Source organism: Citrus sinensis, chromosome 5 (assembly GCF_022201045.2).
Source record: "Citrus sinensis cultivar Valencia sweet orange chromosome 5, DVS_A1.0, whole genome shotgun sequence".
NCBI lineage: Eukaryota > Viridiplantae > Streptophyta > Magnoliopsida > Sapindales > Rutaceae > Citrus > Citrus sinensis.
The window spans coordinates 8,394,995-8,407,305 of record NC_068560.1 but is presented as its reverse complement, the minus strand read 5'-3'; the positions used below and the strand labels follow the sequence as shown (position 1 = coordinate 8,407,305).

Below are 12,311 nucleotides of genomic sequence, written 5' to 3'. Positions count from 1 at the left end.
AATAGGAAAGTAAATGGAAATGGAGGTGCAGGTGACCATTGAGTATTGACAAAACTAAATGGGGCATGGTGTCATTTCATGGTCTGTAACGACCAAGATAATGCTTCTCAAAAAAAAAAAAAAAAAACGACCAAGATAATGTAAGGTACAAAACGCAAGTGCTTAACTATTTCAAGTCAATCGTACAGATCCTGAATCTAACGCACTTTCTCATATAGGAAATACAATAATGGAGTCAAATGTGGCTGTGAAGAATTATTTTAAGATTATATGGGGGTCCATACCTAGCCTCCCGTGGAGCGTTATATAAGGGTAATTTTTCCAAGACTTTCCACCGAAAAAACCAGAGCAAATCTACGGAGAGTCAGGCCTTGGGGGAAGAAACAGAGCAAAGTCATCAACCATGCTTCAAATGCAGTGTTTAAACTTCTCTCCAAAATTCAATCCTTTGCAACAGCCTGGTGAGTCTCTTTGTAACCCCAAATGCCATCACTGGTCTTCTTCTTCAATAATTTTTATGAACGTTAATCATCTTCAGGTTGCTTTAAAACAACTGCATCGCCACTGACACAAAGACACGGCGCCGTCGCAAACACAAGTCCAAGCAACAAGTCCTCATCAATCAAATGCTCCTCCCAAAGATCATTTCATATACCAAATCAAAACAAAATTGCACTCAATAATGAGGGTATAATTAGCAAAAGAAATCATCAGAAACCATTGAACAAACAGCTCGTTCCTTTGGCGTTGCATGATGGTTATGCGTTACAATCCGAGGATGATAATACAGTAGCTGCAGCTTTAAGCTTTCTGGAAGTTTTCAAGAAGAAGCTCATTGCAATCAACCATTTAGTTCGTTCATACACTTGGGTTAACATTGTGAGTTGCTTCTTATACAGAACAAATAATGATATGAAGTTTTTTCATCTTCTTTTTTCTTTTAATCCTTTCTAGATTTACAGAAATGAGGTCCATGTTTTGTCTTTACAGGTTTTTGGGATTGTATCAGTTTCTTTACTTCCATTACAAAGTCTTGCTGATTTGACCCCAAGATTTTTCATTGAAATATTGAAGGTAGATATTGTTTGTTAAGTACTGAGAAAGAATTAATAAAAGTTACAACTACGTCTTCGGAAATGATTGTTTGAATAACATTGATTCAACGTGACATATATTTCAGGTCATAGTGCCCACATTACTGATGAACACTTTTCTGACGGCATTAAACCAGATTTGTGACGTTGAAATAGACAAGGTATATATAAATATAAAATGATGCTCAGGTCCAGACGTCTGGATTTTCTAAATTTAAACTAAAATTAGAGTTGTATAGTGTTGATTCTAGTTTAAATTCGAATTTTATAAAATCCGAACAATCCTATCTGACCATGACTCCATGCATGCATATGTTGAGATATTATATATATGCTCCTTTGACGCTTCATATACTTTATCTATTTGTTTGTTTGTTTTTGCTAATAAATAAACTTAACGTTGTTGAAGATTAACAAGCCGTATCTCCCGCTTGCTTCCGGGGACTTATCAATGGGAACTGCAATTGCGATTTGTATAGGAAGCGCAATCTTGGTAATCAAGTGCCCGCAAAACTATTTACAATCCTCTAATAAATAAACTTAAGTCCATTTAATTTGTAACCTTTTTAATTCATTAATTGTTCCCAATTTTTCAGAGTTACGCTTTGGCAATTATATCGGGATCCCCACCACTTCTCTTGATCCAAATCTTGTGCTTTCTATGTGGATGCGCTTATTCCCTCCCAGTAAGTGCTCCAATTGCATGTCTAGCTTAAAATGCTCTCAGGAGTTAGTCTGACTAAGTGGTTTTTAAACAGTTTTTTAATTAACTATTAAAGATAGAATCTTTAAAAAATTAAATTAAAAAAAATGATTTGTACTTTCTCCCTATTCCCTAATATACCTCTTTAAGTAAATGAAAATTAATAGTCTCTAAATGATTGTTTTTAATCTTGGCTGCAGCTTCCTTTTCTTAGGTGGAAGTCAAAAACATTTATGGCTCCACTCACTCTTGTGATTCTGATGGGATTTACACTTCAATTACCTTTCTGTATGCACATGCAGGTATACACATATATATGATTTCTTCGTATTATAAATAATTATTTGGCTCCCACGCAATAACTTAATTTTGATTTATGTATACAGCAATACGTGCTTGGTAGACCTTTCGTACTTACAAGACCATTAATTTCTACGGTCGCTATCATGTCTGTCTTCGCATTCGTAAACGGACTTCTGAAGGTAATAATTTCAAGTTTATAACTTTGTAAGTGTATCAATTCTCAATAATACATATTAATAAATAACGGATGGTTACTAATTTACTTCTTTATGTGATTTATTAACAGGATTTGCCAGATGTAGAAGGTGACAGAAAGTTTGGCATGAAAACACTCTGTGTCCTCTTAGGGAAAGAAAAAGTCAGTAGATCATTTATTTATTCCCATCAACACCAAACAGAATTAGATAATATAAATCGTAGTACAATAATAATAATTGGCTTACAAATCTCTTTTTCTCTTTTTCTCAAAAGGTGCTTCCGCTTTGTGTTAATATGATGTTAGTGGCCTACGGAGGTGCTATGATATCCGGTGCTTCTTCATCATTCATGATAAACAAGATTGTCTCTGTAAGAAATTTAGCCTTGTATATTTTGTTTGAATGTGAATGTGATGATGATCTTGATCACTTATAACTAATTAATGATTTCTTTTTAAAATTTATTGCAGATAATTGGCCACGGCATACTCGCGTTGATTTTGTGGCTTCAATCTAAAAAAGTTGATCTTGATAATTTTGAATCAACATTTGGTTTTTATATGTTGATTTGGAAGGTAAGCGATTGACTACTCTCCCTTAATTGTGATTATTGGGTTAAATCCAATCAAGTTCCGTAATTTAGTTACTTTTTTAATTAGTGATTTAACTTCTAACATAAATATGTTGTTGTATTTGCAGTTAAATTATGTTGAATACATCCTTATCCATTTTCTAAGATGACAAGGAAGGCAGGCAAAGAAAGGTTCAGATTCCTGTGACAGATATGTGATAGTGGCATCATTTTTGAAAATGTGGTCGTTCTTTGTTTAAGCTTTTTGAAAATGTGGTCGTTCTTTATTTAAGCAGTCGTTGTATTATGTATTTAAAATTTTTGTATTTCTCCCATGAGGAGTAGGGTGAATAAAATTTTGTAATATTATAATATTTGACTTAATTTGGCACCCTCAGTCCACTAATATTTTAATCTAGAGTTTACTGCCATTTTTTGTAAACTCTACAGAACGAGAGAATCTTTATTAACAAAAAATAAAAAATAAAAATAAACACACTGAACAAAAATCCTAATTTTAGGTGAAGTTATTTTAACTTAAATTTTTTACTTAATATTTAGCGTAAATTTTGTACTATTGGTTTCATGCAGTTCAATGATAAATGAATGAATATTAGTGCTACCTTTTTATTTTAAATATTTAACATGGATTAAATTAAAAAAAAAAGAGTAATTTTTTTAAGAAACAATTAAATCTTGACCATTCATAAGTTATAAATGCATACTTCAAATAGCAGAAGGTTTGCTCCCCAATTTTGCATGAAAATCTACGTGTTTATCTAGCCTTAATAGACTTTAGCAACTAGTGAGTTCCCAATTGCAAAATTCTCCACCTTAGCAAGCCAACATTGATTGGTTGAAGCCAGTATGGCCTACAACCTCATACTCTTCTTTGATTGGCACATTTTGATTGGCATATATCTTCAGTTCAATTAATTTTTTATTGAACGCTCTTTTGATTGGCATCAGTTGATTACTACGAAGTCAATGATTCCGGAAAAGGACTGCATTATGAAGGCCGCCTGGTCTGGGATCTTTCGTTAAATGTAACTGCATATATATTAGCCTTCGCTTGTGCGTGAAAGACATGGTCATCTCTTGTCAATATTTATTAATAAAAAACATTTAACATAATTTTAAATAGAGCTGAGCTTTTAATGGATATAAATTCAGTGCTGAGCTGACATTTTTTAAAAATTTTTTAGACAGATACAATTGTTAATTATCAGATAAAAATATAAAATTAATTAAATCTTAACCATATATTACTATACATGCACATTTGGCAGATGATTATGAAGAGTTGAGAATATGTATACTAAGCAGCGGATTCAAAATCCACTTTTAATACACCTCTATATTCTTATAATGGTCCTTTCGAATTTTATTTCCTCAAATACTCTCAGTTTAATTTACAAAATACAAACCCATATATTAAAATTAATCATATTTTCATAAAATTTATTATGCTAAAAATTTTTATTTATAGAATACATACAAATCTTAAAATCTTAAATTATTTTCTTCTTGTTATATAGCTTATATTTTCGTAACTTTTGATTACTATAATTTTCTATAAATTTTTTTATTAAAATATAAATATAAATTGTGAAATAGACTAAGTGTATAGTATTTATTAAAAGAATAATTTATTTAAGTGTTTGATTGAATTTCTATTTAAAAATAGGAATGAATTAAATTGAATTTAGTTATGTAGGTAATTTCAATTAAAAAGTTTTATAGGCATTTTAAGGGGTGTATAAAGGCCTTCATTTTTAAATATAAATCTGGGCCCTTAAAGCCCGAACAAAAAAGCTTGGCCCGAGACAAAGCCTTACCGAAATGTACAAAATCCGACCAAGTTTGACCCAGCCCATGCATCATTCGTTGAAGAAGTTTTGTGGTGCCAAGCGGGCCACAACATAGTCAGAAAATCAAAATAGTTTAGGCAGAATTTATAACCGGTACATACAAACAACGAAGAAAGCTTATAAAATATCAATTTTTTTTTTATTCAGAATTATATGTGTGCAAATATTTGTGTGATTTTAAAAATAAATTTTGAACTTAATTTTTTGTAATACATTTTGAACCTAAATTCAATGTATTTAACTGGTCCAATAGGGGCAAATTTATAACTTAATTGAACTAGAAAAAATGCCTTCTAAAATTTTTGACTAAGCGGGGACAGCTGACCCAGCTTGTGCCTTAATGGCTTTGCTACTCTTTTGGAGGGGGAGCCTAAACTAATGTTTCGAAATCTAAATCTGTTGGTTAGTAAAAAAAAATTGAGAACTATTCGATTAGACCCCTAGGAGTTGAGATTGGCACTTTTAATCAAATTCAGCTTTTTTTTCATTTTTTATAATTTTCATAAATAATATTTTGTAAATTCTACGATGTTCTGCCCATGGTCGAACAAAAAATTCTGTTTATTTTTTTAGTTGTTTTTTCATTTTAATTTATGTTATTACTTTTCCTATTGCTTTTAGGATTTTTAGGATTTTTATCTTTTTTTTTTCTAGGTATCAGATTTTAGGTGCTATTTGTTTTTTTTTCCTTATCTAGACTCGGAGAATTTTAATATAAAATAATATTTCAGGTTTGGATATTTTGGTAAATTCGCGATAGGTAGGGTTAGTATAAAAAAGCCCAAAAATTTAGTTTTGTTTATTAAGAATTATCAATAATATTTTCATTGCTCAGAAACTTTGTTTCTCCATAGTATCTTTTTCATTTCCACATTGTTAAAAAATGTAAGGGTGAATAATAAAATTAAAAAAATATAAATGTGAAAGTTTGAAAAAAAATGAATGGGAAAGTTTGAAAAAAGAAATGAAGGGCAAAAGCCACCCACATTCCCAAGTTTTACTTAAAAATGAAGGGGAAAAAAAGTAAAAGTGGAAAGTTTGGGAAAAAAAATGAAGGAGAAAAGTCACCCACATCCCCAAGTTTTACTTAAAAATGAAGGAAAAAAATAATAAATGTGGAAAGTTTAAAAAAAATGAAGGAGAAAAGCCACCCACATCCCCAAGTTTTACTTTAAAATAGTCACATAAATCTCTTTAATTTCATAAATGATTATAGACCCCTTTTTTATTATTATATCCTTTGATTACAATAACCTAAAAATATAATATGAAAATGAACTAATATGTATAATAATATATATTTTATAAATTATTTTTTAATATTAAAAGTTAATTTTTCAAATTTGTCTTAATCTTAAAACAACTGTTTCACAAACATTCAAAATTTCTTAAAAACTATATTTTATATGTTTATTTATAATATTTTTATAGCTTATTTTTAATATTAGATCTATATAAGTAGAAATTTTTGGATTAATGGAATTAAGTATAATAAAATCTGTCAGCATATATAGATAATAGCTTAATACTAAAAATAAATTGCACCCCATATATGTGTTATATTATTAATTATATTTATTTTAATGTTTTATTTGAATTTATGACTTATTTTATTTATTATATTTATCTTAGTACGTATTTGTATTTATTATCAAAGTTTTAACTGCAATGAAACAGTGTAATAGTTAAAAAGAAGATTTGCACAATCATTTTTAAATTAAAAGGGTCTGTGTAATCATTTAAGCAAGTCTAGTGTGTGGGTAACTTTTTCCATGTTTGAACATAAAGCAATAGTTTCTACATTGAATATATGGGTTAAATCGTTGATTAAATATCTTGTTAAAGTGGTTTTGAAAAATGGGGATTATCATACCAAATAAATGGAGTTGGAATCGAAGAATTAGACAGTGATCCTAACGTATCCCAATTAATAAATCAATAGGCAACATCCGAAAGTTAGTCTACGTTAACTGATATTATACTTATTTTATTAGTTTTTCTTATTTCAAGAGAGTGACAATTTTCCTTAGCTATGTGGGTTTTTTTACCAGCGTTATATATTTATAGCTGTTATTTCTTGTCCTTATAGCTGAGTAGTTGATCCTTTTTAGGGAAATTTACGAAATTAACCATAATGCTTTTGTATTTTTTAAATTTGACCCCCCAAATTTTTTTTTTCAATCAAAATTAGCCAAATCCCAAGTTTGAGCACCAAATTATCCCTCTCATTCTCACCCTTTTATCTCGCCCAAATCCTCCTCTCACCGAAAGCTTATCACCGGAATCCCTTATCCATCGTTGACGAAGTAGAGCGGCATCGAAGTCCATCGTTGGCGGCCGAGATCACCTATATCACATTCAAAATCTTCCAAGATCTCCAAAATCAATGGTTAAAATTCAAAACCCTAGGTGAGTTATTACTTATTTTTTAATTTGTGTTGCGATTTTGTGTTGTTGTTGTTGTGTTGTGTTGGTGGCGGTGGTGATAGATTGAGTATTTGTGGTTGTTGATGGCGGTGGTAGGTGAGGTTGTTGTGTTGCGAGTGGGATGGGTGAGGTTGTTGTTGTGTATGTATTTTGTGGGTGTTGGATGGCTGCTGCTGCCCACTGGACAGAAATCGCGCAACGTGTAAATTGAAGTACAATTGAATCCATTAAACCTGAAAAATATTTATAAAAAAACAAAACAAATGTGGTTACATACTAAAAAAACATGATAAAGTGAATATACAACATATTTTATATGGATATCACAAAAACGGTCACAACAAGTGCCTGTCACACATAACTTGAGGTAAATTTTTTGTTTGGTCATGGGGGAGATTGGCAAAAAAAGTTGCGAGTTTGATTCATTTTGTTGCCAGCATCGAAATAGTATATTATATGCAAAAAAGACACATGTAACCTAAATTATGACTTCCAAAAAATAGACATCGCATATATTGTAATTTTGTGTGACAAGTTGATTTTTTATCAATTCTGAATTTTTGTTCATTGAGCGAGTTGTCGCACAAAACTTGGTGCGACGACTTGCCTGTCGCACAAAATTTGATGCAATGGGTGCTACCCATTTTTTTAATCTTCACGAATTGGTTAGCACCCATTGCAAGATATTTCCGCCAACACACTTTGACAATGCATCAAGACCACCAACAACCTCCACCACCACCACCACCAACACCACCACAACAACAATAACACACAACCACAACACAACACAAGAATAAAATAAAACATGTATTTAAAATTGCTACCTAGGGTTTTTGAACTTCAATTGTTGATCTCAGAGATCTTGATTTCTATTAGACGTGATTTTAGTGGAATTGGTGTTGTTGAACATGATTCTAGTGAGATTGGCCGTCAATGATGAACTCTGATTTTTCTCTATAGTGCTAGCGATAGGTGAGAAGTTTGGGTGAGTGAGAGATTTTGGTGAGCCTGGATGAGATTGATAGGGGTAATTTGGTTCAAACTTTTGTTGTTTGGCTAGTTTTGATAAAAAAAAACTTGTGTGATTAGTTTTATAATTTACTAAAGTATTATGGTTATTTTCGTAAATTTCCTCTCTTTTTACCTTTTGATTTGGCCTTTTGGATTTATTGATTGGTGATTTGGTTAAAAAAAATGAATATATTTAATCAATACACAACTAATATTGTACATGTTTTGTAAAGTATATCATTAAATAGAAATTCTCAGATGCATGCACCCTTATTTTTATTTCATGCGAACATGTTATTGAGCCATAAGATTTAATAGAGTTAATATTAAATTCACTATAAAGTCATATGATTAAATAACATATTTGTATTAATTTTGTTAAACTAAATGACATAATAACGTGTCCATAAAAAAATGAGGGCTTATGCATGAGAGAAGGATTTTATCACTAAAAAGTAAATTAAGGTAAAATAAGTAGAGGATACATTTCTAATATACGGTATCAAAGCATTTTGCTTAAGGCCTACATGAAATATTAAAGACTAAAAGGAGCAAGCGCCCCCTCAATTTTGAAAAACATTTCTAGGGAAAATAGGGCGTACTAATTGAAATTCTCAAAAAATGGTATGTTTTCCCTTTGGGAGTTTACAAAATTTCCATCTTGTCTTCAGATTACTTCTTTTCTATTCTCCTTTGTTTAGGAAGCTCATTTCATACAAAAGAAGAAGGAAAAGTCTAAGCTAAAGAAAGAAAATAGAATTGTGACGTCAGAAGTTAGTAAGCAAGATGACAGCTCAGCATAAACCGTTAAAGTTTGTTACAACGTAATGTGTATTCTATGTTGAAGTTTCAGTTTGTATTTAGTTAATAGTTAATTGTCAATTAGTAATGATAATAATGCTTAAGAGATGTATATATATAGAGATTGTATTCTTGTAACAAATTGAGTTGAATAATAATAATAATACAGATTCCAAAAACATCTCTTTTTGAGCTATTTTCTCAACAACCAACAACATCTCTTTTTCTTTCATGGTATCAGAGCCATCAATATGGCAAGTTCAAGCAGTACAACATCAAATCTAAACACCACAAATGTTGCTCAAGCTTCACAAATTTCCTTTTCATTCAGTACTCTAGTAAAATTGGATCGATCTAATTTCTTACTATGGAGAAAACAAGTTCTTACTTCAATCAAAGGAAATCAACTTGAAGAATTCATATCTAATGCTCAGATCATACTAGATCAATACATTAATCAAATAGCATATGATGGATCGATGTAGAAAATCATTAATCTAACTTATGTTAATTGGCAAGCTAAAGATCAAACTCTTCTTGGCTGGCTTTTATCAACTATAAGTGAAGGTATTTTGAGTTCAGTTCTTAACTGTGATAGATCTTGTGACGTGTAGATATCTATTGAAAAGCAATTCAGTGCTCAATCTAAGGCCAAGGTTATGCAACTTCGATATGAAATGAGTGTGCTTAGAAAAGAGTCCATGACTGTTGAAGAATATTATTTGAAAGTTAAAATTCTTGTTGATAAACTTTCTTGTGCTGGTAGTCCTTTGTCAAAAAGAGATTTGTTGATGCAAGTGTTAAATGGATTGGGACCTGGTTACTTAGATCTTGACTCTATCATCACTGCAGATAAAATGTAATATGATGATGCTTATGTTTGGCTCTTAACACATGAGGCTCGATTGGAACATAATCAAAGTGCTAAGTCTATGTTTAATGCAAATTATGAAATAGTTAATTCAAACTATTCTCTAGGAAGGGGTAATAGCAGAAGAGGAGGTTATTGATATGGTGGATATCATGGACATCTTAATGTTGGAAACAAGAGTCACAATGGCGGAAGAGGAATGTTCTTTCATGCTTATTCTAGAGGATTTCCCAATAGTAATGGTAGTAATAATTTTGGCGGAGGATACTCACCACAAATGAAAATTCATAAGGCATCATCACATAACAAATCCATTTACCAAATTTATGGCCCATTTACTGTTGAATCTAGTGACAATACCCCTATTTGCCAAATGTTTCATAAATTTAGTCATAATGCTGATGTATACTGGCATAGGTACATTGAAAACTATGTACCTTCATCAAGGTCTTTTGGTAGAGGAAAAGGATCAAAGGCTGCTTATATGACTAGTTTTGAACCATATACTGAATTTGGACCATATGTTGTTGGCTCTCATGCTATGAATTACTCTCCATATCAATCATCTAGTATAAATCCATATGTTATTGACTCTCATGCTTATACACCTAATACATTTTCTGCACCTGGAGTTGCTTATGCTGTAAATTTCGAAGGGCCATCTGATGAAGGGTCGTACCTTGATAGTGGAGCAACACATCACTTAACTAATAACATGACTACTATGAATATCATAGAAGAGTTCAGTGGTTCTGATCAGCTCATCATTGGAAAATGGAAAAGGTTTGCCTATAACACACATTGGTGATGCATTTCTTATTTTTAGAAGTTTAAATACTAAACACCATCACCCACAAATAGCACTTAAAGATATTCTACTTGTTCCTTCCATTACAAATAATTTACTAAGCATTTCTAAACTTACATCTGATAATCACTTATCTATTAAATTTGTTAGTAACATCTGCTATATAAAGGATTCTCTGAGGGGGCATGTACTTCTACAGCAAAAGCAGAATTGATATAACAATATGACAACATGGAAAATGGTATACAGGTCGTCATCATCACAACAACCATCTTCTTTCTTATCTCATAATATTTCTTCCTTCACTACTTCTTGTACACCATTGTCCATGTTGTCATGTTGTTATATCAATTCTGCTTTTGCTGATGTTAAACTCAATAACTCAATCTTGAAGTCTTATATTAATCTTCTATTTCTTCATGTAAACCATCAGTCAATAAGATTACTTTTCTTTATAATAGATTTAGTCATCCCAATGCTTATATTTTTCAGCATATTGTCAAACATATCAATTCTGATCATTTTATTACTCATCAAATTTAACAAGCACTTCAACATACTTGTGAAGCATGTCAAATGGGTAAAGTTCATAGACTCAAGTTTCCTTCCACTTCAACTAAAACCTCTAAAGTACTTGTAGTTATTCACACAAACCTATGAGGTCCTTCTCCTGTAATCTCTCGAGATTGCTACTGTTATTACATTAGTTTTGTTGATGATTTCAGCAGATACACTTGGATCTATCCTTTAAAACGCAAGTCTAATGCCTTAGAGATCTTTAAAATTTTTAAACTGCAAGTTGAAAATCAATTTAACACAACCATTAAGATGTTGCAATCTAATTGGAGGGGAGAATATATGTCTTTCACTGATTTCTTGAATCAATCTAGAATTATATTTAGACATTCTTGCCCTTATACACATCACCAAAATGGCTTGGTGGAGAGAAAACACAAGCACATATTTAAAATCAGATTGACTTTATTAGCTCACTCTAAACTACCCTTCAAGTTTATGTGGGATGCTTTTCATACATTAGTATACCTTATTAATAGGCTACCATCTGTTGTTCTTAATCTTTCAACTCCATTTGAGAAGGTTTTCAATCATAAGCCTGATTACAACATGCTCAAATCTTTTGGCTGTGCCTGTTATTTTTATTTGAGAGACTACAACAAACACAAATTTGATTACCATTCTAATAAGTGTCTTTTCCTTGACTATAGTACATCACATAATGGATATAAATGCTTACATCCTTCAAGAAAGCTTTATATAGCTAGGCATGTCATTTTTATGAGCATACATTTCTATACTCTACAGATTCAGTCTTTCACAAATCAATTGAATATGTTCATTCTTTATCTTGTTCATACTCCCCTCAACAAATCTATACACTTTCCACTCTTCCTGTTATACATACATTCACTAATAACAGCAATGATCATCTCAACTCTGCAAGTCCTGATAGTAGTAGTTCTACTCCCTCAGTTCATCCTGAATAGCCAGTAATTGTTTCAGAATTACAACATGCTATTTCCCCACCTATTCACACATCAACTTCTGATTCTGCTCCTAATGAATCACTATCAATACCAATAATTAGCCATCCACTTGTTTCCTCATCCAACATGCATTATATGATCACCAG

The 12,311-nt window shown here is 31.4% G+C and overlaps 1 protein-coding gene across 1 annotated transcript; it reads left to right on the top strand.

Annotated features, from left to right (window-relative positions):
• The first annotated feature begins 295 nt into the window (after positions 1-295).
• LOC102618884 (coumarin 8-geranyltransferase 1b, chloroplastic-like) lies at positions 296-3,257 on the top strand. The gene is made up of 12 exons (XM_025095771.2): positions 296-461; positions 539-879; positions 991-1,074; positions 1,181-1,255; positions 1,504-1,587; positions 1,691-1,780; positions 1,998-2,099; positions 2,184-2,279; positions 2,387-2,458; positions 2,572-2,667; positions 2,768-2,872; positions 2,997-3,257. The coding sequence occupies exons 1-12, from the start codon at positions 404-406 to the stop codon at positions 3,036-3,038; spliced, it is 1,245 nt and encodes a 414-aa protein (XP_024951539.2). The 5' UTR covers positions 296-403; the 3' UTR covers positions 3,039-3,257.
• Positions 3,258-12,311: the final 9,054 nt, after the last annotated feature.

Bases quoted from the DNA above. Each gene is read 5' to 3' on its own strand.
- LOC102618884 (XM_025095771.2), top strand. From the start codon at position 404: ATGCTTCAAATGCAGTGTTTAAACTTCTCTCCAAAATTCAATCCTTTG. The intron at 462-538 runs GTGAGTCTCTTT...AATCATCTTCAG, and splicing joins CAATCCTTTGCAACAGCCTG to GTTGCTTTAAAACAACTGCA. The intron at 2,668-2,767 runs GTAAGAAATTTA...AATTTATTGCAG, and splicing joins TGATAAACAAGATTGTCTCT to ATAATTGGCCACGGCATACT.